At 49.1% G+C, this 26842-nt stretch overlaps 6 protein-coding genes across 6 annotated transcripts; all 6 read left to right on the plus strand.

Annotated features, from left to right (window-relative positions):
- Positions 1-743: 743 nt before the first annotated feature.
- Positions 744-2063, plus strand: BU24DRAFT_458844 (uncharacterized protein; the record flags this gene model as incomplete). The annotated part of the gene is made up of 2 exons (XM_033531674.1): positions 744-1143; positions 1282-2063. 2 exons carry the CDS (start codon positions 744-746, stop codon positions 2061-2063), a joined length of 1182 nt encoding a protein of 393 aa, XP_033387480.1.
- A 1348-nt stretch (positions 2064-3411) lies between these two features.
- On the plus strand, positions 3412-4346 carry BU24DRAFT_114123 (uncharacterized protein). Its single transcript, XM_033520821.1, has one exon. It carries the CDS (start codon positions 3509-3511, stop codon positions 4070-4072), a length of 564 nt encoding a protein of 187 aa, XP_033387481.1. The 5' UTR covers positions 3412-3508; the 3' UTR covers positions 4073-4346.
- Positions 4347-9850: 5504 nt separating this feature from the next.
- On the plus strand, positions 9851-11589 carry BU24DRAFT_114148 (uncharacterized protein). The gene has a single exon (XM_033520822.1). The coding sequence runs from the start codon at positions 9940-9942 to the stop codon at positions 11422-11424; it is 1485 nt and encodes a 494-aa protein (XP_033387482.1). The 5' UTR covers positions 9851-9939; the 3' UTR covers positions 11425-11589.
- A 5349-nt stretch (positions 11590-16938) lies between these two features.
- Positions 16939-19038, plus strand: BU24DRAFT_489170 (uncharacterized protein). The gene is made up of 2 exons (XM_033533613.1): positions 16939-17571; positions 17621-19038. Exons 1-2 carry the CDS (start codon positions 17183-17185, stop codon positions 18996-18998), a joined length of 1767 nt encoding a protein of 588 aa, XP_033387483.1. The 5' UTR covers positions 16939-17182; the 3' UTR covers positions 18999-19038.
- Positions 19039-19976: 938 nt separating this feature from the next.
- BU24DRAFT_458848 (uncharacterized protein) lies at positions 19977-22329 on the plus strand (the record flags this gene model as incomplete). The annotated part of the gene is made up of 2 exons (XM_033531675.1): positions 19977-20371; positions 20427-22329. 2 exons carry the CDS (start codon positions 19977-19979, stop codon positions 22327-22329), a joined length of 2298 nt encoding a protein of 765 aa, XP_033387484.1.
- A 1787-nt stretch (positions 22330-24116) lies between these two features.
- Positions 24117-26140, plus strand: BU24DRAFT_341014 (peptide transporter PTR2-A; the record flags this gene model as incomplete). The annotated part of the gene is made up of 5 exons (XM_033523255.1): positions 24117-24366; positions 24419-24538; positions 24595-25136; positions 25230-25756; positions 25825-26140. 5 exons carry the CDS (start codon positions 24117-24119, stop codon positions 26138-26140), a joined length of 1755 nt encoding a protein of 584 aa, XP_033387485.1.
- Between the last annotated feature and the right edge of the window lie 702 nt (positions 26141-26842).

Consider the following 26842-nt stretch of genomic DNA (forward strand, 5'->3'; position numbering starts at 1 on the left):
CCAGACCTGATTCATTGTGATCGATAAGACATTCCCAAGAACACTACCAGTCGCCGTGAAAGGAAACCATGGACAATGCGCTGTAGTCCAGGGGTTGTCGTTCGTGAACCCTGAAATGAAACCAAACAAGGTGGTGTATTCGCTATTTGTCTTCGCATGGTGATTTTGATCAAACGAAATGATAGCGGTATCAGAGTCAGACTTCAATTTTGTAGAAGGATCTCACTTATGTGACGAATCTAGCAAAGGCAATCATTTTAATATGTGGTTCTACAACAAAGTAATAGTAACATGCAACAGAAGTGGCGCACCCGGGGCTATCTTGTTGTAAAACGTTCTTAACGCATAATACAATCAACTACATTAATGCCCATATACTTGAACATAAAAACGTCAATCATGGACGGATACGACAGATTCAGCGACGATAACCACAATGACTCAATCACATCTAGCGGTTCAAAGAGTCTCATCTCTTGTTTGAATGACAATTGGAATGCACAAGGCCAATACATGCCTATCTATATATACAACATTGACGCTTTCAAAATTATACAATGCAAGTTCTACATGCACTGAGTATAATGTACGGTGTGCTTATTGAAAACACATTACGAGAGGGTGCAAGTCTTCAGTACAAACCTCTCAGATGGCATATATATTTGCTCGCAATCGTTTCGGTCAACAAACAGATCCAACAACAACTTCGATTATTTACGCTTGACATATTTTTACGACTCATCATGAGTAAATACATGGGTTACGAACCAATGGAAGGCATCGAGATGACTGGACCTCAGCGGAGGTCTGAAGGGGCACGTCACTTGCTGGATCTCCCAGACGAGCTACTCTTACAGGTAGCCTCATTCGTATACGATCTTGATGATGGCCGCGATAGTATTCGTGCGCTTGCACTAGTAAGTCGAAGGCTGTCGAGAATCGTAAAGGAAATCATGTCCATTCACCCCTATGTCATCTGGACAAAACTTCCGGCGTTCTTCGACGCTATATTCTCTACCAATTGGAACCCCGCGAAGACTCAATCGCTCAGATTACTCACTTGGGATTACGTTGCGACCAATAACATTGGGGATTACCACGAGCCGGATGCAGATTTATTCAGCGAGCACGCTTTGAACAAGTGTAAGGAGATAATTTGGTCTCAGCCTATTGGAGAAGAGATAAAGATACTGTGACAGGAAGATATTGAAGGGAAAATTTTTGACGCATTTCTTTGTATCCTGCTTGTTTACTTCCCTGCACTTCATGAACTTCACTTAGATCAAGTTCTGCGGGCGCAGACGTCGCTTCTTGATTCCCTCATGGCGATAGAGGATCAACTCGGCAACATCGAACCTCACCAACATGTCCTCCCCAACAGACTGTATCCTGATGCAGTGTTCAAGATGATCAGGAATCGACTTCAAAGACTTGCACTTCCGCACGCTTGGGGGATACCTGACACGTGGGCACTCGATTGGCGAAGGGTCCCTATTAATTTGAAGGAACTTAAATCTCTGACAGCTCTGTTGACTCCGTTGCACATGCTGATTAGGGAGTGCGAATATGTCTCTCTACCTCCGAGGCTAGAGACGCTCAAGCTTACTGATATCTGGAAAGGGGATTTGGAAGCGTTTGTGGGCCCGTTTCTGGAGCACAAGACCGCGACGCCGTTTTTGAAGATAATTTCGCTACAACTCTCCTGGAGCATGGCAAGTGAAGAGCGTCTATGCAGCCACGCTTTTCTGAAAGCGATCAACGACATTAAGAAAGCTGGCATTGAAGTCTGGATCGACTGGAGTATGTTAGCATTTCCCTGGTTCGACTACAGAGAAGTGATGGCTCCGGTGACGATCGTAAAAGACTCCGCACTGCAGATGGAAGAGCTCTTTAAAATTCTAAGCAGCAACGTCTATTTCCAGGAGGAGATGCACTTTCCACCAGTCCGACAAAGGGCCCGACATTTTCATCTTTTGACCGACCCAGTGAAAACCAGAAAATGCAAGGAAAGAGCACGACTGTTCTTCGAGTCCGAGTCACAGAAGGGCCATGGACGACATTGATATCTCGAAATATATCAGAAGTGAGCATCGCGCTTTTCATCGCATTTGTGTCCTTGCTGAACTTGGTGAATCCCCCCATGCTGACCGACTATCTATCCATCGTGACGTGAAATGTGCCGTCGAATAAAGTTCCTTTGGTCTTTGAGATCAGATGATCAAGCAACTAACTTTGATTCTTTTTCTATAAGGCCAAATAATGTGGAGATGTCAGGTCTCGATCACTGATGGAGTGGGCCGAGGGAAGAATTAGATCGCTCGTCTACTCGTGGTAATGCCTGACTTCCTCAAAGCCATTCTGCAGACCCGACAACTGGCTTGAGCAGTAAAGTTGCAGCCCTAGTATGACACGATGAACTGCGGCGTTTTTTTCCCAACCCCTTAATATATGCCTTATTCTGCACCTTAAATATTGCTTATAGAACAAGTGCTCCAAGATCGAACTACGAATGAAACGGATCCCGTTCCTTCTTCACTACTATGAACTATAAATTTACTAGCATGTCTATTTGCATTGATTGGAGGCATCAATATATCCCTTAATTCACGTGTTTAGGATGCAGAGCGAGGGCAAGAGGTGGTACTATATTGGAATTGGCGCAATAATATTTGCTGTTTTCGCTCATTCTCAGAGTAGCATCGGATTAGTAGCTTAGAACAAGACTGGACTCAAGTTCCGCAGCCCAGGTAGAGCCTGACTTGAGATAGCGAATATGCTCGATATTGACACTTACTTGGGTGTAGGGATAGATTGACTTGTTCTAACATCTGACTATGATATGTCAAAATCCTGACACTGGTAGCACAAAACCTAAGGTCATGTTCCAAAAACCATTAATACTACTTTCCAAAAGTCACCATCTGCCTGACGCCCCAGCTCTCTGAATCAACCCAAGCGCAGACACCGTCCAACATCCACACAATCAAGTACCGAAGTCCTTCCCTCTGCAGCACCCATCGCTGCTATTCCCTCGCTCCTCCCAACAATCGACGATCTCACCACGACAGCGTACGCTCTCAAGGCCCGAATTCACAAATGCCATACGACCGTATATTGGACACTGGAACCGAAAGGGCAGGGATCGGCTTGAAGCGAACCAAATCTGCGGACAGTTCATCTCGAGCCACAATTAACCATGCGTCCGACCGGCCGAAAGAACAATCAACGACCACACCGCAGTGTAAAAGACTGCATTTTCTGATATTGTGAAGATGAGAGTAGAGAGTATGGTATGAGGAATATGCATGCGTCATTTCGCAGGCTTGGTTTTATGCCCAACAGATGGAGGCTACATATGTGATCAACTGTTTAATAGAAGCTAGAGTACGCAGAGACAGCAGTCACATCTCTACTTGCACCGCGAATACCGCGTGAATCCTCTCTCCAGCTCAGTCAATACTATACCTTCTACACAAGACTCCCCAAAAGAAGGAGTCCAACAACAAACATGCACATCTCACCCACCATCGCACTCTCCCTCGCGCTGCTCATCTCGACGGCCACGACCTCTCCCGTATCCGCCGTGCAGATGGGATCCAAACACAACCTCTACCTAGTGACCTGCACGCAGCGCACATCCGGCTTCCCAGACTGCCCCCTCCTGATCTTCTGCTCGCAGCCCGTCACCTCCTCGCTATCGAAGCGCCAACTCCGGCCCGCGAAATCCTACACCGCAGTCGCATACTACGCCAACGGCCCCATCGAGACGCTACCCGGCCGCAACACGAACCCGACGGCCATCGCGACGGTCGAGGACCCCGCCGCGGCGTGGGAGGGCACGCAGCGCGTCGCGAAGCTGTCGCTCGGCGGCGGCGCGGGTGCGTTCTCGAGCAGCATCGATGTCGGCGCGAAGACGCTGGACAAAGGGCAGATTGCGGGAGAGGCGAGGCTCGATGCGGAGGACTTTGCCTGCTTTAGAGATGGGAAGACGGGGTTCGTTGGGAGGGATGTGTTTGGCGATGAGACGTATAGGTGCACGGCGGATTATTGGTGTCCTAGTATCCAGGTGTGAGGGTGTAAGTGGGCGTGGTGGATGGATTGGATGTAGTTTGAGATTGTCACTGTTAACTATTGTTGTTGTTGGGAAGCTATTTGCATCCTATGTTATTCATTATTGAGGTTAATGCGTTTACCAATGGAAGAAGTCGTGTTTGCCCGACCTGGACCAGATTTCGTTACTGGCACTCAGCATCGATCCGCGAGAGTGCTAAAGCGATTGAATTGTGACCGTAATTTCGAAAAGAGCCTCATGTCAGCAATTGACAATCATCTCCCAGCATCGCCATCATCGTATCACTCGCAACTGTAACGGTAGCAATCAATCAATGTCCAGTTCAGTGACCAGTCCCGAGGATTGCATTTCACGGCCGTATCGTGTTAGCGCGCACTCGCACTCGCTTCACCCAGGAAAATACGAGAGCGAGCGAAGCGTGGCAAGAAAAAAGGGAAAAGTAAAGACAGGGGCGCCAAAATAGAAACCCGTTGCTTGCTCTGGGCTTACACTTTCTAAATGCGGGTTAATGGTCGCCGAATTGCATAATTCCAGATCTCGATAAATCATGGATTTGAAACAGCGCGATGTGGGTAGGCGGCGATGGGATATTGTGAGATGCGGGTTTGAAAGAGGCGAATTGTTGGAAGTTGCATGCCGTATTCTTCCAATTCGGATCTCCACACGCTCTCGGTTGTCTGATTGTCGCGGCAGGACTCGTATGTATGTGTATGCCATGGTTGCTCGTGTATTTGCTTAATGTGCATATGGCGGGGGCCCCATTTCCTTTGTAATGGACGTGAGGTGTGTGAGTAAGCAGAGAGGGATGATCGTACAATCTTACATCAACAATCCTCTCGGATGACTGTTGGAAGATTGCCATTAATAAACTAGTTGGACGCCCCGTCGGATGTGACAAGAGGCTAGCAAAAGGGAATGAGGAGGAGGAGAGTGAAAGGGGATAGAGGAACGACGAGACGAGTGAGCGGGATGAAACGAGAGCAGAATGCCTTCCGACAGTTCAAACCTGTTTCTGGAATTTTGTCGAGAGACAATGGCATGTAGTACACATTCAGTATGTACGAGGTAACTCAGAGGGGAGAGCGATAGATCGACTGGACTGGGCCTATGACTCGCACGGGTGCAATCTATTAAGAGATCAACGTCCAGGATAATGGAACAGAAGGCAAAATGGGTGTCGCGATAATGTCGTGAGGGACGCGGGTGAATTGCTCGTCGCACTGAATCGGCCGACACGGAGCGTGTGTATCCATCCAATACCATCAAGTTCCGAGGTTAAAGAAGCGTTTGGAATCTCATTCGGCTTGGCCGTCGCTTGGGAGAAGAATAGCGGTGATGTCCATCGCTGTTGAACAACAGACTACTGTAGATGCTATGTTCGGTGGAGCATTGCTACAGAGAACGGGTTGAGATAACTAGTAGAGGTGAAGATCCCATCGGATACAAAAACGGCCAACGGAAGCGAAATGAATCCGTATTGTTGCTATCCTGCCGCGCCGTAGCATCGCAACAATGGGATGGGATGGACATCGGTTGGTGGACCGTGGGGCAACTACGATGCAATTGCAACAATCACATGCGAGGAGAAAATAAAAGCGTGGCAAAAAAGAAAGCACCGACCGGTATGGTACGAGTTTTCGAGGACTTTAGGAGTTGGATCATTCCGTATACTGACTATTGATTCGATATCTGTTTCCCCTACCTTACATATGGGATGTTATATCGAAGCAGAACGGGTCGGTCAAAGTGATGGACTAATTACGGATTGCGAGAGTCGGTGTATGCACAGTTGGATGACCTTCCTGCCTACTGCTAAGTCTCGAAACCCAACAGTTCCCATCTTCATCCTCAAGATCTCAGGATCTGGTGTTGGATGGCGCTGCATTGCTTTGCTTTCCTTTGGCCGCAACGGGACAATGGCAGACGACGTTGGTGAACAACAATGGAAACAGAGAGTTCAAAGTACTCCGTACTGCGAGTATTGTCCAAAGGCGGAGGTGGCCGCAAGCAATGACACAAGTAAAAACAATTTAGGTTGTTGTTGGTACCGTTTCGTCTGTCAACAACCATTTACGTTCATCTGGTCGGTGAGCCGTGCCGCATTCGCCTCGGGACGTCGTATCGATGATGAAGGATTTGGATTGGACCAAAGACGGCGACCGGTATGGGCGGGCGCATGGCGTGCGGCGAGGCCGCAATGACGCAGGTGCCAGGCACAAATCACACATCGCAATATCATCAAGGTTGGGGGGAAGAACAAGTCAATATGCTTGACGAGTTTCGACCTTTTTCGCCAGCTTGAGCTGGGGCAGTTGGGGGAATGGTTCGTACGGATACTATCTGCCCCCGTCTCGCCCTTCCAATACTCGGCGTGCGCTGTGGCTGGGTTACTCATTAGAGGAGGATCTGAATAGCGCCGTATCATTATGCGAAAAAGGCAAGAAATAAAAAAAATAACCCACGGGGGGATATGTGCCTACTGATTAGAGGGGTTCGCCTGATTGGCAGATAGGAATGTATGTTAATTGTTCGAGAGCGTAGTTTTGTCGAAGTTTGTCTACCCTGCCCTGGTTCCGTCCGCCAGTGGTGCATGTTGTGGGCGCCGTCGTGCCAACTCGTGTGTTACAATAATAACATGATCGGCGGATGTCTTCCTTTTGCTTCTGGAAGCTCAGATCGGGGCATGTTACACGTATCGTACTGGGTACGAAGCGAGGGGTGTACTTGTATCAAGTCATGAATCATGAATCATGTTGGGGGAACGATTGTTTAGTGGAGGCCTGTAGGGCAGGATAGGAGCCCAGGCCGGAGATTGGTTGCTAGAGGGGGAAAGTATGCTTTGCCAAATCAGCCATCTCCAAGCGGTGGAGAGGATAGGTTACAGATAGGTCCAAGGTAGGGAACCGAGCAGAGGGTGAAAGACTGGCGATGAGGCCACATTGCATCACCCTCATCAGCAAGAGCAGCATGTTTGAATCGCAGAAGTCTTGCCTGCCTTAGCCATCTGGTTTTCTTTTAGTTTTCTTTGCGCGCATCCTGTCTTTCTAACGGGACATTGTCTCGATCGGGACAAGGAGCATTGGAATGTATTACTGCTACGAGTAGATGGTAAGAAACAAGTACGGAGGAGTCCTCCGTACTAGTAGGAAGATTTGAACTCCGCATGTTCCAATGTCTAATTAAGTACATCAAGGAGGCGGCCACATTATTACTGCCGTTATCATTATCACTATCCAACAGCGGGAAAAATAGCGAGTCGCATTTGCCTGTTGGGACGTGATTCTTAGCAGGCAAACGATTGACGGCATACCCGTACCCCATGCCGTAGTTATCTGAGGGACTTTGAATATTGTTTCCATGAGGGAGGCGAGAGCAAGCAAGCAGCTGTGCCGCGGCCCCCTCCCCCTCCCCTTATAGATTGATCATTGATGGCTCATTCATCAAGATGAAGCGAGTGCATCATTGGACCGAACGGTGTGAAATCACTTGATGTGTTTTGCCGATGGGAACGATTGTTATTGTCATTATTGAGCCATTCCGGCGGGGGCCGGCAAAAACGGGCTATGGCCTCTGGGTAGTTACATGGTGAATGATTATCATGCACTATACCCAGATGCGACACGACTCGCGAGATCTCTTACCACCATCAGTCCCTCTATTTGCTTCTTGTAACTATTATGTATCTACGTGATTATGTAGTTATTGTACAGGTGTACACTCACTCGGTGGTATTCTGTTCCAGAAAGTCTATTCTTGCTATCATCATAATCATCATCATCATCGTCATCATCATCAGCGGCAGCGGCAGCAGCATCGCCCACCTACTGTTCGCATTATCATTATTCCCCTGTCATGCATCTATACGTCCCTCCACCATACGTCGTAAGATGCGTAGATCCTATACGGGACCAGGCGGACATTGCATAGTCATAGTATAACTACGCAGGGCCATAGTATGGCAAAAGCCACGGGACGGCGATACACTAGACTCAAACACTTTTTCTTTCTTTTCCTTCATTCGGCCAGTCAGAACAAGTCCAACCAAGACACAGGACAAATCAGAAGAAGAATGCCTTAACGCGTGTGAACAGACACGGTCTCACCAAGAAAATTACGCATCACACTACCACTTTTGGTATGGTGGTGAATGGACGCCGGCCGCTGCTCTATTGCTTGTATGTACTGTAATAATGTAATTATGCCCACATACATACATGATACAACATTAGGTACATACACATGGTCGGTACATAGTGACTGTGTGTTTCTCATTTCTCCCCTTCACTTCCTTATGTGTGTGTGTATTGTGTGTAAATCGCCCGTGCGCTGACACCATTTTTCCATTCCCATCTCGTCATTGTCATTTCTCTTATTACTCTTGCTACTCCCTCAGTCTCTCTCTCCCATCACATTATTCACACACACATACACACACTCTCTCTCTCTTCTAACTTTCATCCTCTCCCTCCCTCCATGATTGTAGCGAGTACTAAATCTCCCCAATCCCAACACTAGCTCATCCGCCCATCCTCGTATCAATCAATCAATCGATCAATCTATCGATCAACAACCATTGCAATCATCGTCGTCACTACTACTACCTAGGCTTCCCTCCCTCGTCTACGTCTTTTTTTCCATTCCGGCGTTGCATTACATTGTCTCTGCCCTTCCACAGAGGGAATTCCGCGCTCATCCATCTACACACCACAAACAACACACCACCACCACCACCACCACCGTCGCTGCTCAATCCAGCCCGTTTCCTGACGCTTCTTGTGCTGTCTCCACTACTCCGTACTCTTCCTCCCTCTACTCCCGGTCTCTCACTTGCACGTGTCATTCCATTTACCTGAGGCGATTCAGCGGACGCTCCCATAGCCAATTTCACCGATAGCTGTTGACAATTGGTCCGCGCACCGAGCTCGCTTGCCTGCCATCGCTCAACAAGGACAGGGAATTGCACCAGGGCCGGCAAGGCTTCCCGTCAATCTGCGCGCCTACACTGCTGCTATTATTGAGAAAAGGCGACTGGGTACTACCGGTACGCTGCCTTTGCCATACATAGACCGGCCGCGCCGCGCCCCAACTGTAGCTGTAGTAGAGACACTCCTCGCTATGGATCTTTACGACCGTCTCGGGCCTGGTGCAAGCCTCGATGGCTGTGAGAAATTATCAGCCAGCACCTACATTGAGCTTTTGGGTCTCATCAACTCTAGTCCTGGTGTCGCCAGACCAACCTTTGATTCATCCGAAGTCACCGAGTTCTATCGTGAGACGCAAGAAGTCGTGGTAGCTACAGCGGCAGGGAGTATACGCTCAGATGTTCTCCAAGAGCTGCGCGATGGAAAGCTCTTCCAGGACGAAGCAGAATTACTGCTGCGCGAGTATGGACCACGCATCTGGGGTGATGACCGTAGCGACTTGATCTCTGCGACCACTGCCGCTACTGCACTTTACCCCAAAGATCTATATTTCAACCGCAAGGAAGACTATCTGAGGTACGTCTATTTGTTTTTCCATCGCATGCGACATCCTGGCAGTGTTTTTCTGCTTCATTGCCGATTTTTTTTTTCCATCTCTCTCTTTATCATTCTCTGTGGCAGTGCGCGCCTGTTGACCGGTTGGGGATGCTCACCTGGCTCTCTCTTTGTACGACCGGTTGTGCATGGGTGGCACTGGGTGGGTTGACCTCCACTACCAACCAGCGCACTCAGTATCTGCTCTTGTTGCCCTTGACAGTCCAGCCTGCTTCTCAACATAAATCTGGCCATTCTGTCATTCGGGGCAAATACCAACACTTCATTTCCGCAATTTGACATTTTAGCTCTAACCTTTGCTTCAGGATTGTTTTCTATGTCCGCTGTTGGATGGCGAAGCGGGCGTTGCGCAAGGCCAGCGAGGCGCCGAAAGGTACCACCACCAACACCGGAAACACACCCAAGAAGCGCAAGCGAGCCAGTGCGTCGACATCAACGTCAATGACAACCGAGGGAGCAATCTCCAAAAAGTTACAGCGCAAGTCTACTGGGTTGTCCGACGATGGTGCGATTCCCCCAGGCTCTACACGTAAGAGGTCTGCACGTGCTTCTGCCATTCATTATGCGGAAGACAATGATGAGGACGAGGAAGATAGATCTTTTGAAGATGAAGAAGAGGCCGAGGCCGAAGGCGGTGCGCAAGAGGTTCGCCACTGGCGTGAGCCCTCTGTCGCGTCGGATAACTTAACTCCTGCTGCACATGCTACACATTGGAAGAGGCAAGCCCGTCACAGTGATCCGACTCAGGACCGCAGCCGTTCTGGCTCTGCATCGAAACCAAGCAGAGTCGTGAAGCTGCCCGTGGACAAGAAGAAGTTGACCGTATTCCAGGCATGGGATGGCTGGAGAGAGTATGATGGCCATGCTCAAACCAATTCTCCTCCTGTGGGTGCACACGTGCTTCCACCAAATCCGTATGCGCAATCCTCAAACCCTCCTCCTACTGGCCATGCAGTCGATATACCGAAACAATACATTGACAAGAGTGCTGGTGAAAGATCAGGCTCTCGTCCTGCAGAAGGCGCCCCATATCAGCAACGCGAAATGGCTGCTGAGCCAGTGAGGCAGGACTTTATAAATCCAACGCCCACTGGCTTCCAAGCCATCAATCGCAGACCGGTTGATCCATCACCACAGGTAGAACATCGCGTCCAGCTTCCACCCCCACCTCCTCCGCCAGTGGAGTCGCAGCCTCTGGTATCTCGTTCAAATACCGAGCAAACGTCACCAAACCTCCCAACTCAACCTCACCCCACCCATGCCGCCTCTCGTCCAAGCTCATCATCCACTGGCCATCCAGGCGGCGAGGAAAATCTCCTCAAGCGCCGCCAAATCTTCTCCACTCTCATCGATCTCCTCAAATCGCCCGTACCATCAAACGTCGTCAGCGTATCCCTAGAACCTCTCATCGAATCCATCTGGACCGAGGCCGAAGACGACTACATGATGCAAGTCTTTTCAGAAGATGACCTCCCCCGAGTCACAAAAGCGTTCACGTCTTGGATCTCGCTCCACGAAACACTCGAGTCGTTCCGCCAGCGCACGCGCTACTACGGACGCTCTGGCGATGAGTGGCAGCGCTTCCGCCGCAGCCTCGGCTTCCTCGAGCGCGTGCCGATGATGGAGGCCATGAACGAGCTGGGACAAATGAGGTTGCGGCAGATTGATGCGGGGGATTGGTTCGACGAGACGACGTTTGATAGGGATCTTGCTGCCTTCCTTGGAGCTTTGACGAGGATTCCTGGCGTTGGTGCAGAGGACCTGGAAGATGGGTTCGCGGGTTATAACAAAGAGCTATTGGCCTGGTTCTACTGAACGGCACCAGCGAAGTGGCGGCCTTCCCATGGATTGCATCGATCTGCAATTGTATAGGAGTCCCTATGGAACGAGGCTGTGTTATAAGAGGCACGGCGATTCACGGAAATTATCAAGACTGGATGTCTCAACTTTTCTTCCCCCACTTCAATTTTCCCATGTCACACATTTCTAGGACGGGAGGCTGTCTGTTATAAAGCTGGACATTCCCAGCTGGAAACGATACGGGTTGGGTTATCACTTTTCTTAAGGCTGTCTGCATCCAGATTCCCTACAACTGGCAATGCATCGGAAAATAGGAGAATGGACTGCACATGGAGACGGCGCTAGATGGGATTTTTTTTCTTTCTCTTCACTTTCCCCTTGTTTTCTCCCGCATCATTGCTGCCGTTGGTCGGTTGGCTTTCTGTTTCTTCTCGTTTCCCCTTTTTTGCTTTGCAAAACGCTACATCTACCCTGCCTCATTACCTCACATTACCCTACCCTAGCTTTCCCCACGATCTTCCTCTCAGCACGCGCAGGTATACGAAAGGAGATATAGCGGACATCTGCAATGGTGCATTATACGTAGTAGTAGTAGTTGAGAATTCCCCCCAGACACACCCCTATGACGACATATCACGAAAGTAATGAATTTGAGAAATCTTTTAGAAGTTAAAAACTAGATTTTGTGCCTCATAGGTGATTTGTTAGTGATATGCGTACTTGTGTAAAAGCGTGCCAAATAGTGTATTCTCCATGGGGCGAAATGCTGATGGAATGAACTTTGGTTATGTCGGTAGAATGGGTCAATGTGTAGTTGATGCGGTTTGTGACTGTGAGTCATCATCGCGGGTGCGTCACTATGAATTTGTAAGTTTCTATCTGAGAAAATGGATATGCGGATTGAAGATAGAAGCTGCGGTTGAAAAGGAGGGCTCTTTGGCTGGCGTGTGTTTGTGTATGTGTATTTGTGCAAATGCAGAGGACTAACTACCAATTCTCGCCACTTCTTTCCGACACACATGCGCACAACGCGAATGTGTCCTTCACCTCTATTTACTGTACATAACCTCTTTAACCGCAGAACCCGATGCCGCGATTCGCGATCCCAGGTCACTATCGTCTCGCTCGTACACACATATCGCTCATTGCCTACCCATCATCAATCGCCCTTCTCCACCCTTCCCATAATATCTTTCCCCCTTTCCGCACAAAGCATTCCATTCCACTACTGAAATCAAATAGACTCCCAAATTGTGCAAAAAACTTCTTTCAAGACATCGAAATAGAAGAAACGTTAGGTCAGCACTCTGTTGCGATTATGTCAGCGTCTATATACCTCAGGTAAGCATACAAGGGGGAGGGCTTATGATGTGATTGCCACTGCATGGTATGCATCTCTAAATGTATGTATGTATCTCTGTCTGCTGTAGGTGATTGATTGGGCGGAGCACGGTGGATGTATCAGTGCATGGAGGGCTGAGAGGTAGAGGTGAAGGGTTGATGGGGATTCGATGTACTGTTGTGCGTTATGAATCGAAAAGGTAAGGGGATCTTGGAAGCGGTAAGTGTGTATAGAGTGGGGGATGGTTCGATGGAGATGACGAGTATGTGAGTTGGGTGGTGTAAGTGTTTCTTCTCATCTGGTCGCAATTGCAGACAAACGATAGTGATAGGATTCATGGATACGATATTGGTCGATAGTCCGGTGAATAGCCTCGAGAGAAAGAGTTGAGATAGAGATATAATGTTCTTCACATTCACGCTGCACAGCGCTCTGTCAACTAATCACGAAAGCGATCGGACACCAGTGTTCAAGCCGTTGGACAGTTACGCAATAAGGAATCTGTATTATGCTCTAGAAAACCTGACCTCGTATGAAGTAACCATTTGGGACCACAGACCGGTCAGCTTCCAATGGTTCTCATTTTCCATAGAAGATTTGGAAGGATAGCATGCGTCGTTTCGCTAGACCGATGAGGAGTACGATCAGTGCGTATGTGAAAACTCAGCGCAACGTTAGGACTGACTGGGCGAATTCCGGTTGACAGCGTCAAACTTATTTCGCTGTAGCTAGAAGTATGACCTTGTCCGTCGCATGGTTATTGGACTGTGTTGCTTCGACTTGGTCCGCTTCGCTTGAACTATGCTAAACAGTACAGGAAGTGCCTTTGAAATAGCTGGTATCTGAATTTTGGAACCGATCTAAGTGGCATAGATTGTTGAAGGTTCGAGAGAAATTGCAAATGTGCTATTCCATAGTCACCTCAGTTGGAGATCGAGGGGCGAGGCCGCAACTTTATCAAAGATTGACTTGACAATGCGCGATAGTACAATCTGCATCAACCTAATATCGGAATCTTGAAACTGTGATTGCCAAATCACGATCTTAGGAAGTCTATGTTAAGGTTGGCGTCCATCATGATCGTGAGAGTGAATGTTCAGGCCACCCGATTTATGATCCCACATCTACCTTTCATTGCCTAGGTATATACGTCGGTTTTAGGTCCTCGTGGTAAAGGGGTGCAAGAGCCTATATAGAAAGACCATCAAGTACAATTGCCTTGTCAGCATTCGACATCTGAAAAAGAGAGGAGCAAGAGCACGTGACGCATCATCACATGATCCCTTCATGAGTTTTAAGTTGGCATGCAGTTAGGCCAGAGGGTGCAAAGTAAATATTGAAAATCAGTAGGCCTTTTATATGGACCTATCTAGATCTTTTCTTGTAAAATCGACTATATTGCCTAGACGCTCTAATCTTCAGGAAATGTGAAGGGCTATTAGGAATTAGGCAGTTCATAGCCAGGCATCTAAATATAGCATTACCATATTGTTTATTAACCAATGATAGCCTGTCAACTCAAGAACAGAGTATTTGCATGGCCCAAAATAGTTTAGAATGATAGTAGTAATGTTAGCTATGGGCATAGTTGAACATACCTGTAGTTAGAAAGCAACCAGAAGATAGCGGGAGGCTACTTAGTAAGTCATAGCTAGACTGAAATTACATACAAGTAAGATGCACACATAAGTGTAGGGTATGGCCATGAGATGATTGGACCTATGTCCATGCTTAATGGAGCAACATACACAATCAATTGTTAGGCTGCAGCACTGTAACATCTGTTGATGCTGTGCCTTATTGAGGCTATGCAGCTTCATTTTGCAACCGTCGCAAATGCCGATTGTTTTTTCTCCTGAATTCTCTGCCTGAGAAACTTCGAGGAATCTAGGTACCCTTGAAAGGTACCTTAGTGACATCATGCGTCTTGGTAGAATATACTTCTTGCGAGTATGGTCACGTCGACCTGCTAACTTCTCGACTCCTGAGTGCCTGAGGAGTAAGATATGGCGTGTTTCGAGCAGGAGCTAACACGCACCACCCGGGAATCGTGTCTGCAAGTCGCGGATTGTGTCCACAAGATGCAGAAGGGGAGGTTGACCTGCTTTATGATGATGAGGGTGTCGCGTTGACTGCGCGCTCAGTTCTGGGTATGGGTCTGTGCCCCAGTTCAGGACCGAGAGAGTGTACTGCCTCCTGTGTACTTGTGGAAATGCTCTTGTAGGATTAGACCATTGACTAAAAGCCGTTAGAGCAAAGGAAATTCATACACAAGCGCTTTGCCCATTCTCGAACAAACACTAGGATAGTCTACATTGTCGCTCGTATCTAATCCTGGCATATTTGGTCCTTCAATTCTCGGCCCTACCTCGGTGACTCGTACCAACCCACGTTTTGACTGATGGTCACGAGTAGGTTTCAAAACACAGCGCGAGGCGAGAACAACGAGAGGTGGGTCTCGCTTTGGAAAATATCTGCACTGTCCTTCTGTCGGATGCGCAAATGACGGCGCTGTTCAACGCTAGAGTAACAAAGATAGTTAGACATCAGGCATGGTCGATTGGAGGTGTGCTCCCAAATGCTCGCGCGGAATCGGCTCAGAGTCTTGATCGTCACTTACGCATGATAAGGCTGATTTATTTCATGTTGGTAGGGGCCAAATTGTAGAAGGCGGTACTTCCGCCTTGGGTGCATTAGCGTCAATCATTCATACGTTTTTGTCTTGAACAAAGCATGGCGCTGCTCATCTCAAGGAACCGAGTCTCTTGTGTAGGATTAGATGGGATACACTAGCCTACTACTCAAGGTAACGTATTTTATGTTTTTCTAAATGGAAACCGCTGAGTTTGGTCGAGGTCGCGTCGTGCCATATTCCGAACAGAATGCTCTGTGCTCCTATAAGTTCCGACGATCCTTCGACTTCAACATAATAGAAGAGTGTCACTACTGGGGTTTAGCCATGGGAAAGGGGGGATTAGATTCGTGAGTGCCAATGTCGTTTTTTACAACCAGTATGGAGACAGTGTAGCTAAGGTTGGATTCTTGCGAGGAGAGTGGTCCCTTCTTTCACACCCCTACGAGAGAGGACATGATTGTGGCTTGCCTCAAGGTTTCAACTAAGTGTTCTGCTTGCGGCCTCATGAATGTGGCACGCTACTGCAGTTGGAGTGCGGAGCTTGAAGTGTGAGTTCATTTACTGTCGCGGCCACGGCGGAGGAGAGATATGGGTTCCTTGCGCCTCGTACAGCACTTCGAGCGCCAGCCAAGTCGGAATGATGAGATGATGGTGTCCACCCCCTTTTGATCCCGCGCGGAGATCGGGTTGAGTCTTCATGCTCTAGCGACATGTCTGTAAAAGAACTGGCAGGGGTAGCCAAGGAGTCGTGACGAAGCAAATGAACAGTTTGGGTCGAATCCTAGGGTTGCAAAACGACGACGAGGAGGAAATGGGAATCTTCCACAGGGTCGCAGGAGGGTCAGTGGCATGGGATGCCTCATGGAAGACTCTTCAAGGCATATTGGTGGCTGAAAATTCTTTGCTAAACGGATGTACATGTACATACGTACTGGCAAAGGAGGTGTGTGAGTCGGACTGGTCGAAGGGTGTGAGACATTGCTGCCTTAGGCAGAGGGAGTAGATAGGATCTTTACTCCGTATATGTGCTTGGCTTAATTGAGTAAAGGAAGACAAGCAGGAATTTACGGGAGTTTTCGAGGCTAAGATGGGTCTGTCAGTACCACTACGACTCAAGTTCAATCACTTGAGTGAAATGATGCATAGGGACATGTGTGAAGGCTCTCGAAAATGCGATTAAAGATGAGTCACAACCTGCATTCTTTCTCCCTGGGCAGTGACAAGTCAATCGAAGAAAGAAGTGATGTGTGGTTACCATGAAAAGGTAGGTGTCCCGGTAGATACCCTTGGCTCTGCTTCGCCGTATGCACATCACTCCAGGATTAGTTTCAGCCCGCGCCCTCCACCTGGGTGGGATTCGCCGCCAGAATAGCAGGAAAGCACAGCTTTTCGACAGAAGTTGCTCGCTACAGAAATCTGTGGGTGGATTTCGCGCCGACGACCTGTCAGTGAATGCTGGCAAGCTCGGGGGTCCGGGAGCGCTGCGTCCAAGGTGCCTCGTCTGTGCTACCCCTACCGTAGTCTACCACAATGATTGCACGGATGTACACAGCTTTGGAAACCATATTCGATTACCTAGTTAGTCTGAGGAGAAGAAAAAAGCAATCCACCGTACAGTACGAGATGATGGGTCGTCGGGCGTTCATGTCTTCTCCAGACCTTTCCATCCCATCACTGGGATCTTTCACTTGTATTTATCTCCTCCAGACCTGCTACTTCCAACTCCAGCCCTGTGGTACTTCTTTACTCTTTTGAATAGTTCTATCTTTATATTTTTTCATTCTTCAGCTCACAACATGACCATCGACCCAGAAGCTGTCGATAAACTGATATCGGACTGCCCAAAACATCTGACCCGAGGACGTCACTTCAATATCCTTGGCTTGGAAAGAGACAACAAAGTGGGCCCAATCACGTTCAACAAATATCCTCCCACAGAAGAGCTACGCAAGACGATGAACAAGGAGGCCGATGCGACCCAGGAAGAAATCGGAGACAACATGGCTGCATTTAAAGAAAAGATGAGATGCCCCGAATTCCAGCAACAGTTCTTCAAGCGAGTGCTGGATCAGCACGGAGAGAGGGTATGGGGTGACTCAAGAGGTCATCTATACAGTGATACCACCAATCCGTTCTATCCTAAGCACATACGATATAGAAATAGGGATGAGGAAACACAACACAGGTAAGCGAGTGAAAATCTGTACAAGGCCCACCAAACTGACTGAAATCAGTCTTGAGTTAGGATTGCTATCATGGATAATACATAGATATTATCGATTGAATGCCCCAAATGCGGAAAACTCACGAGGAACGACCATGCGTGGGCTCGACCTGAAGCGTACCAGCTTCACTACAGATATCCCTCGAGAAAATAACACGGGAGCGTATGTGGCACCTCCGGCATTGATGTACGAGGGTGCAACTACAGACTACACAACAGCTCGATCAACCGAGGCCATCTTCAGGTTGCCTCCCGATCCCGCACTACAAGGCGAAAAGCGAGATCACATTCAAAGCACAGCGGATGAGGAAGGCTCAAATGCTGCGGTAGACGGGCAAATCTCTCTTGCTTGCAGGTCAACCACACGTTACCAGTCTCCCAAACGCAAGAATATGAGTACTGGTATTGGGCCTAGCAAAATTGTAAAACTCAACATCGGAAAGGGCAGAGTTCTTCCGAGCTCTTCTCGAAGTGTGAGACCTGCACCCACTGCGACCGTTGAAGAGGTCGAGCCATCCGTAGAACATGGGGATTGGCCAACGAGTGGAGGCGGGATAATCGATCCACCTCGAACAAATCATTTCACTGGGTCGCCATCACCTCAAGTCGGTGAGAGTATTCATGATCAGGATGATTACCAACAAATCTGGGATCAGACAATGGTAGATGACGCTTCATTCATTGGCCCTGTACCTGCTCCAGAATGGACATATCATAGAAGATCGATCGATGGACCTCCCGAGGATTCAGTACTCCCTGTACTGGGGACGAACACTGTACCCACAGCACTTCCTCTCAATCAACAGGAGAATGACTGCTATGGTCACTGCGACAGTGCATCTACAAGCAGACAAGGCTCTATGCAAGTTATTGACAAAGATGTGAAGGATCGGGCGTTGCATTTTGCAGAGCAGCTGTTGGCCTACATAGACCCCAAATCGGGTCTGATCGAGGAATGTAGAGAGCTGTTCACCGAGTTGGTGAAGTTGTGGAACGATGATGAGCAAAGACTAATGCTTAAGTTTGGAAGCCAATTTACAAAGTATCAGGAAGCAGTATGCCTTTGGCCTGAGATGCTACAGAAGGTGTCCAAATACCTGACAGATATCGACTTTGATGGAGCCCCCGGAGCTGAATGGGATGAGCACTGTGATGCTCTCTCACAAGAAGGTAAAATCGAAGTAGCGAGGGCGTACCATGAGCTGAAGACGTGGATTCACAAAAATTACAAAAGTGGACCTGTATCAGTGGACACACTAGCACGCGCACTTCACGAACTTTTGGGTATATTTGCGATTCTATCGCCGGCGGACCTTGCAGAAAGGCTGCGTAAGAACAACCAAAAATTGTTGGGGTGGGTGAAACTGTTGCAGCGACTTTACAACTGATCTTCTCTTTGTGTAACAATTTTAGACCTACCCTTTTCCCTACTTAGAGCAAATAGATAGTACTAATATTTCATACTGATATTCTATGCTAATTACGAACTTTTAAGTTTTAATGCTAGCTTCTCAAAATAATCACGACTGCAATTATGACAGTGAAATAGAAGGGCGTGATGGCTAGTCTGCGTATCTAGATAGTACTGCTCCTGCCTCTAACGTTAGGCCTCACTTCAATGTAAATCTGACGCACCCCTTTTATTCAATCTTTTGGAGTCTTAGTGAAATCTAAATTAAAGGAGCAACTAGTTACCTTCCCAACAGAAGTGCAGGAGCTGAAAGATGAGACAAATATCCTTGACAGACATTTGCATATTCAGCTGTATGAGCAGAGACCACGCGTATACCAACACTTTCAATAGTCTATGCATAGGCGCCACAGGTCATAAATCCAAAGCACCAGGAGTGATAGATTGTCGTGGTACAAGAGAATTCATTGGTCGGGAAGCCTCCCGCGAACGTCTTTGTTGGCGCTGGCAGCGTCTACGCCACATAGGCACATGCTTAGAGCGCTTTTGCGGAGCTCATCATCCAGTAACCAGCAAAATTACACAGCATTACGAGACAGAACCATGCGAGACACACTTCTATCATGAATCGTACCTAGGAAGGGTCTATCCCGGACGGTTTGTTTGCTTTTTTCCCTCCGTAGGGTGGTGTAAAGAAGCCTGGTAGCGATTGTTTGCTTGCTTGGCAATGCACCAGGTATGAGGACGTCCCCGCTCATGTTACCTATATTTTTGAGGTAGTAGAGCATGCCCCAACTTTTTCGTCTCGAAACAAGTTCCATGAGCGTTTCGTGCCCAATTCATGGTGGGCGGCGGACTTCCATTCACATAAAGTGTCAACCGTTCCTGATCATCGTGTGCAGACATTACCTCAACATCCTGCCAGGGCAAACACAATATCACCCTAATTAATACCATGAGCCAGGCAGCAACCTACGAAGACCGCTTCAACCCAGACAATGCCGTCAAAGCCTGCAGAACCGCCAAAGCTGCTGACTACATAGAGCGACTCGGTCTTGTGACCGACAACGATCTTCGTAAAGGCTCTGGCGCGATCCCAGTGTTCAGGAGCCACGACATTGTCCATGAATTCTACGAAAAGACGAATTTGAAGGTCGCCGAGATTGCCAGCAACAAATCGACGGATGACCTGCAGCGGGCTTTGGGCTACGCGTTCTGGCGAGAAGAGACGGCAAAGCCATTCCTAGACGAGTACGGGGATAAGATCTGGGGTGCTGATAGAAGGCATCTGAGGGCAGACGAGTCGAAACTGTACCCCAAGCAGTTATACATAACAGAGGACGCAGATAAGTATGATGTTGACTTAGCACTTGAGCGATGATGTACTTACGTATTGTCTCTCTAGAATTGAACTCTGGATCATTTGCTGGATCGGCCAACGGGCGTTTGGAAAGATCAAGAGGGACGCAAAAGAGCCCACCGCGATGAAACGAACGACAGTACCGACACGCACGCCTGGAAGCTCAGCTTCAAAGGTGTTTAATCGAAACTCACGCAACTTTGATCTCTCACCAGAGCCTTCCCTACCAAGTCCCAATACCACGCCTACGGCACGTAATGGAAATAACAACAAAAGACCATATAATCGCAAGAAAATTGACACAAGTCGAGCAAATGATCAGTCCGAGGTCTCTGACAGTGGTACGCTCTTCGTCACACCGAGTCCTAGAGCTGCAAGACGTCCACCTCAGACGGCGACCATAGGGAGAATGACGCCAGAAGACACGCCGAGGGCACAGAGATCGGAAGGAAACCCCAGAACCTCGACTATGGACGACGATACAGACATCTATGCCCCACCTATCCCGCGCGACGTTGATCTAGACTCGTCATCCGATTACAACCCTGGAGCAGCGGTTTCTAGGCTTGCCAAACGAAAACGTATGGGCGTTCACAATTCTCCAAATAAGACGCTGAGATCGCAGCATCCAGGCAGACTGGTTACATCTCCTTTACCGAGGCCTCGACCACTATGTGAGGAAGATTTTCAGTCAATTTCCGATTCTTCTCCTGAGAGTATCATCGCTGTTAGTAGCTTGATGCCAACAGTATCGACGCAAGGTACAGTTACATCACCTGAACCGACGACAGCAGTGAATGCTGAAGGTCGTGTATCAAACACGACATCGAATCTTAAAAGTCCTGCCGCAAACACAGCTATGGATCACGAAGAACCTTCGTCAAGCACGGCAATAACTCACCAAGTACCTTCATCAAGCGCATTAACAACCAATTCAGAACACGCCACAAAGAGCGTCAAAACCCCTCCACCAACCACAACCAACAGCACCGTTACCAGTAACCAAAACGTACCTAAAAGTCCCTGGAATGATGGATCGAACGCAGCATCGCGCCCCAACGTAGCTGGATCGAACGTAGAAGTGGCTGTCATGTACCCTAAGACTTCAACGACGTCTAAGCCGGCAGACGTCACGACTTCTCCTGGTTATGTAACGCCTCCTATTAGTACAACTCCTCCTAGTACAACTCCTCCCAGTACAACTCCTCCTAGTACAACTCCTCCTAGTACAACTACTCGTAGTACAACTCCTCCCGCACGCGTGATACTTCCCGCTCGTGCATCTCTTCCTAGAAACGCAACTTTCCCCTCACCTCTCCCACCACCGTCTAACGAAGAGTCCCGCCCTCACAATCATGTCTCCCCATCTACCATAAACCCACCACAGCCACTAGGCGTCTTACCAGTCCGCCAACCGCCGTCCCCGTCCTTACCCTCAGACATCACCATCAAAGCCGCCCGAGCCCACCTCATGCTCTTCCTCGTCGACCTAGGCGAAGACCAACAACACAGCACGACCAACTGCATCCACCTCAGCACCCTCGTCTCCCTCCTCCACGCCCACGACGCCCCCTTCCCACCCGAGCATTACCCCGCGCCCTCCATCGCCGCGCTCGACAAGTTCCGCCGCACGCTCGCCCTCTTCGCAGACTTCCAGCGCGCGACCGGCTACTTCGGCACGCGCGCCGGCTGGCTGGAACACCGCGACGGACTGTCGGCTGCAGAGCAGCGCGCCGGCAAGTCGGCCATGGCGAGGTTCAGAGTCGCGCTGGCGGATAGCGTCGCGCTGCTGCCGCCTGCTGCCGGGGACGACGACGTGAGGGGGTTTAGCGAGGCGCTGGAGGATGCGTTGATCAAGCTGTCGGCGTCGGAGGAGTTCCATCGGAAGGGAGAGTTCGTCGAGGACTTGACGGCGCTGTATGGGAGGTTGCTTACTTGGTTGGCATGATTTGTTTTCTTTTATCTTTCTTGGTGGCATGTGGTGTATGCATTTTGTGTAGGATTTTGATTAAATGCATAGCAGCGCTGGAGTTGGGGAAATTGTACGGAAGGCTCCATACTTCGGATACTCGAATAGAGTCTGGCGAACATGTACGAACAAGTAAAACAAAGAAAAAAATCGGAAAAGGCACAGGGAAAAGCAATGGACACTTACACACGCGCGGGCAAAAAGGTGGCGAGGGAGAGTAAGTGGATAGGAGACAGTACGATATTTTGCAGATAGAAGAGAAGAAGGATTGCATTGTCATGACATGACAAACGTTACAGAGCAGTCATCGGCAGAGGAGTCGGCACTCGGCATCATCAATGCGATAGATAGATGAATGCGAGCACGACACACCAAATACCATCGTGTAACCTCTCTTGCACGTAGTCGCGAATCTGGCCGTCATTGGCAATACGAGTCTGGGAAAGGAAGTGCGTTCGAATAGTGCGCGAAAGATAAGCCAAAAGAGAGTGAGGATTCCTAGAGGAGTAGACTATAGGTAAATAAAATCCTTCGAGTCGTCGTAGCTATCTTCCTCACGCCATGTGTGTGCCCGTTTGCGACACGAAAGTCTTGGGTCCAGACGTTTGAAGCGTAGCATTTGAAGTGCTTGGCAAATGGAGATACGAAGGGAGTTTTTTAAAGTAAGGATCAGGATGGCACCAAGCGCGGTGTGGTCTAGATAAGGCGGGGCGCCGAGCTAACTTGTAGCGCCTCTGGCGTTCGTGGGCTCAAGCAAGAGAAATAGCTGGCACGGCAAAACTCTTACTACGAGTCAAGCAATTCTTTGCCATCTGCCATGAGATATCTTGTTGGAAGACAAGACCAAAGACATCTTGAAGAACTATGAATATCGCCACGCAGCTTGATATCTGGCCTAGTTAACCTTGATACAGGTACGAACATGGAGGTGAAGTGGGATTTGCCTTCGCAGACTAAGGAACAATAGCCCCCTCGACATTGGACAAAGTTGGGGGAAGAACCACAATTGAGCGACACGAAATCAGGCGAATTTGATGGACGCGCGACTATGCAGGTGTAGGAAGGAGGATAGTTGAAGACGATGGGGGTTTAACCGTATTACTTTGGTGAGTTTGGAGTTGGGACCGAAATAAGAAGGTCCAAGGAAGTCCAAGCATTGGCGAGGCCTTGAACATGGCGAAGGATCGTGGAAACGGTGCAAAACCGTTATCAACATCCAACTCAGTATCGCAGGTTGTCGGACAGTCGCCCCATGAGAATATGTTTCAATGTCCCAATCTTTCCCAATCCCCCGGGTCTGGGCCTGTAGGATGTTCCACCGTCTTGGACAGATCCATTTGCTGCGCGCTTATTCGTGATGACAATGCGAGAGCTTCAAGATCTACGTTCCTTTGGAGGGGTCTGGCTCATTTCCATGGTCTTGGGCGCTACAAGCGACGATAATGCTGGATGATAGTAACGCAACGTAGCGGCAAACCGTGTCCCTCTGAATTGAATGCATCGTAATTGTCCCTTTGCAGCTGGGGTCCCATCGCCGTGCGCAACCTACTCTAAGCGCATTGATGCCAGGTTCGTGATCCGGGCCCTGGATGGTCGAATCTCTATATGAAGAGGGGTTGCCCGCGCCTGGGTTACACACAGCAGGAGCCCCTCGCAAACCATCTCTCCCTCTCTCACTTGAAGGTGTTATAGTTTTGCCAATCCGCAGGTGAATAGCTCACTCTTGCGCGTCCTTCAACGCCAATACTTTCGTCAAGTATCTCGAAATGGCAACCACCAGAGCCAGTCTCGAGGTGACCAAGGGTGGCACCTTGGTCGAACCCCATCCCATGGATGACAACAGCACGCCCAGCTCCCTTCACGAGGGAAGCGATGCTCTCCTGAAAGGACCTTTCCCCACCGAGGAGGAATGGGCCACTCTCCCTCGTGTTGCAGGCAGTATCCCATGGCAGGCCTGGACGGTTGCGTTCGTCGAGTTTGCTGAACGATTCAGTTACTATGGAACGTCAGCAGTCTGTAAGTGAAGGTATCCAAAAGGCTATGCTGCACGTTCTAACATTGTCAACAGTCGTCAACTTCATCCAGAAGGATCTCCCCAAGGGCTCTAAGACAGGTGCCGGTTTCCTTATCAAGCCTGGTTCTGGTGCCTTGGGATTGGGACAACGTGCCTCGACCGGATTGACTACATGTAAGTATCCAAGATCCTGGTCATATCCTGAAGAGTAGCCACTTACGCACCGACAGTCAACTCTTTCTGGTCCTATTTCACTCCTCTCTTCGGCGCGTACCTTGCCGATCAGTACTGGGGTCGTTACAAGACCATTCAATATGCTAATATCGTCGCCATCATTGGCCACGCCATTCTCATCATCTCTGCAATCCCACCGGTCATTGTTCGACCCAATGCTGCCATCGCTATCTTCGCCGTCGGTCTCGTGATCATGGGTATTGGTACCGGTGGTTTCAAATCCAACATCTCGCCCCTTATTGCCGAACAGTACAAGGATGCCAAACCCTATGTGCGCGTCAACAAGCGTGGACAGCGCGAGATCGTTGACCCCGCCGTCACAACTGCCCGTATCTACATCTACTTCTACATGTTGATCAATCTCGGTTCGCTCTCCGGTTCGTTTGCCATGGTCTACTCCGAGCATTTTGTCGGATTCTGGCTCTCGTTCACCTTGCCCACGATCTTCTATCTTCTCTGCCCTCTTACCCTTCTCTACTTCAAGAAGCACTACAAGTTGTCACCCCCCACCGGTTCCGTAATGGGCAAGGCGTGGAAGGTGATCCGACTCGCTTCCAAGGGCAGGGGCTCGTGGAACCCAGCCCAGTTGAAGAGGAACTTCAAGGACCCTGATTTCTGGAACAACGTCAAGCCCAGCGCCATCCGTGCCCGCGGCGAGACTGTCCCCACGTGGATGACTTTCGACGATGCCTGGGTTGATGAAATCCGCCGTGGTATCCTCGCCTGCAAGGTCTTCCTGTGGTACCCGCTCTACTGGTTGGCCTACAACCAGATGACCAACAATCTCGTGTCTCAGGCCAACACTATGCAGCTCGGCAAGGTCCCCAACGACATCATTTCCAAGCTCAACCCCATCTTCATCGTCATCGTCATCCCCATCATGGACTTCGGTATCTACCCTCTCCTCCGCAAGTTGAACATCAACTTCAGCCCCATCAAGAAGATCACCGCCGGTTTCGCTCTCAGTTCTCTTGCCATGGTGTCTGCCTGCGTTACGCAAGCATACATCTACAAGATGTCCAAGTGCGGAGACCACATCAACGCAGCCATCAAGAGCGGCCGCAAGGACTGCACTGCTCCCTTCACTGTTTGGATCCAGATCTTCCCTTACGGATTGATTGGTATGTCCGAGGTTTTGGCGTCCATCACCAAGCTTGAGTATGTATACCCGGAATCTTAGTCCCAATAGGATAGGCGAAGAACAAGAATGCTAACGCGCGCCATAGGTATGCCTACACCAAGGCCCCCAAGAACATGCGATCGACCGTCCAGGCTATTGCGTTGTCCACATCCGCTGTGTCTGCTGCGCTCGGCCAGGCTCTTGTCGGTTTGTCTGAGGATCCTCTGCTTGTTTGGAACTACGGCTCCGTCGCTGTCGTTGCCTTGTTCGGTGGTATTGGTTTCTACTTGACCTTCCGCAAGGCTGACAGGGAGGAGGACGCCATGAACAACATGAAGGAGAGCAAGTATCTCGGCACTGAGGGAGTCAACGAGGTCGTTGAGCCCGAGGTCAAGAACGAGAAGGTTGTTGAGAAGGTTTAGAGCTGCGAAGTTACGATTTGTGACGGCTGATTCATTGGTGGCTAATGAGAGAATCCATGACGTCGAGGATTTCTGGTGGATGGTTGAAGACTCGATAATCGATATACCCTTCCTTCGTTAAAGTAGTGGAACCGAATCCCATAGCGAGAATATGAATCGGGTTTCTATAATACAATAATCAATGCCTTCGCCTTTCCGGCAAGGTGACTGTTCCCCCTCTTCAAAGATCAGCCGTCTTACATTGCGTTCCTTCGAGTGGTAGTGTCGTTGTTTGTGAGTGCTAGCGATGGCTGTTGTTGTACATAGAAGGTACAAAAAGGTACAGAAGTATATCCTTTCGTATCATTCTACATCATGCCAGAATCAATAACAGGATAAAGGTAGAGGAAGGGGAAAGAGTGAGCAGAAAGATGGGATGATGATGTATTAGTCATGGGAAGTGAAGATATTCGCATCTGATTGGGCCTGAGGGTTTCGCTATCCGAAGCCAACCGACCGCCTGTCCACCTTCGCGCCTGCCACCTTTTCACAATTTCATCACAAACACAACACATCGTCAACCTCAACGTCAACATCGTCATCATTTGATTCATATATCTCTTCCTCCAATCTTCCATCAATTCATGCGTTTTTCTCTCTGCAAACTGCTGCTGGATCTCCAATTACCATTTGTGCGGCATTGTCTAAGTCCAATTCGACCAA

This window comes from Aaosphaeria arxii (genome assembly GCF_010015735.1).
Source record: "Aaosphaeria arxii CBS 175.79 unplaced genomic scaffold BU24scaffold_2, whole genome shotgun sequence".
Taxonomy (NCBI): domain Eukaryota; kingdom Fungi; phylum Ascomycota; class Dothideomycetes; order Pleosporales; genus Aaosphaeria; species Aaosphaeria arxii.

What these genes read in the sequence shown, in the direction of transcription:
- BU24DRAFT_114123 (XM_033520821.1), top strand. Translation starts at nt 3,509, where the DNA reads ATGCACATCTCACCCACCATCGCACTCTCCCTCGCGCTGCTCATCTCG.
- BU24DRAFT_114148 (XM_033520822.1), top strand. Translation starts at nt 9,940, where the DNA reads ATGGCGAAGCGGGCGTTGCGCAAGGCCAGCGAGGCGCCGAAAGGTACC.
- BU24DRAFT_489170 (XM_033533613.1), top strand. Translation starts at nt 17,183, where the DNA reads ATGACCATCGACCCAGAAGCTGTCGATAAACTGATATCGGACTGCCCA. An exon ending in GATGAGGAAACACAACACAG is followed by an intron (nt 17,572 to 17,620) that starts GTAAGCGAGTGA and finishes GACTGAAATCAG; the next exon opens with TCTTGAGTTAGGATTGCTAT.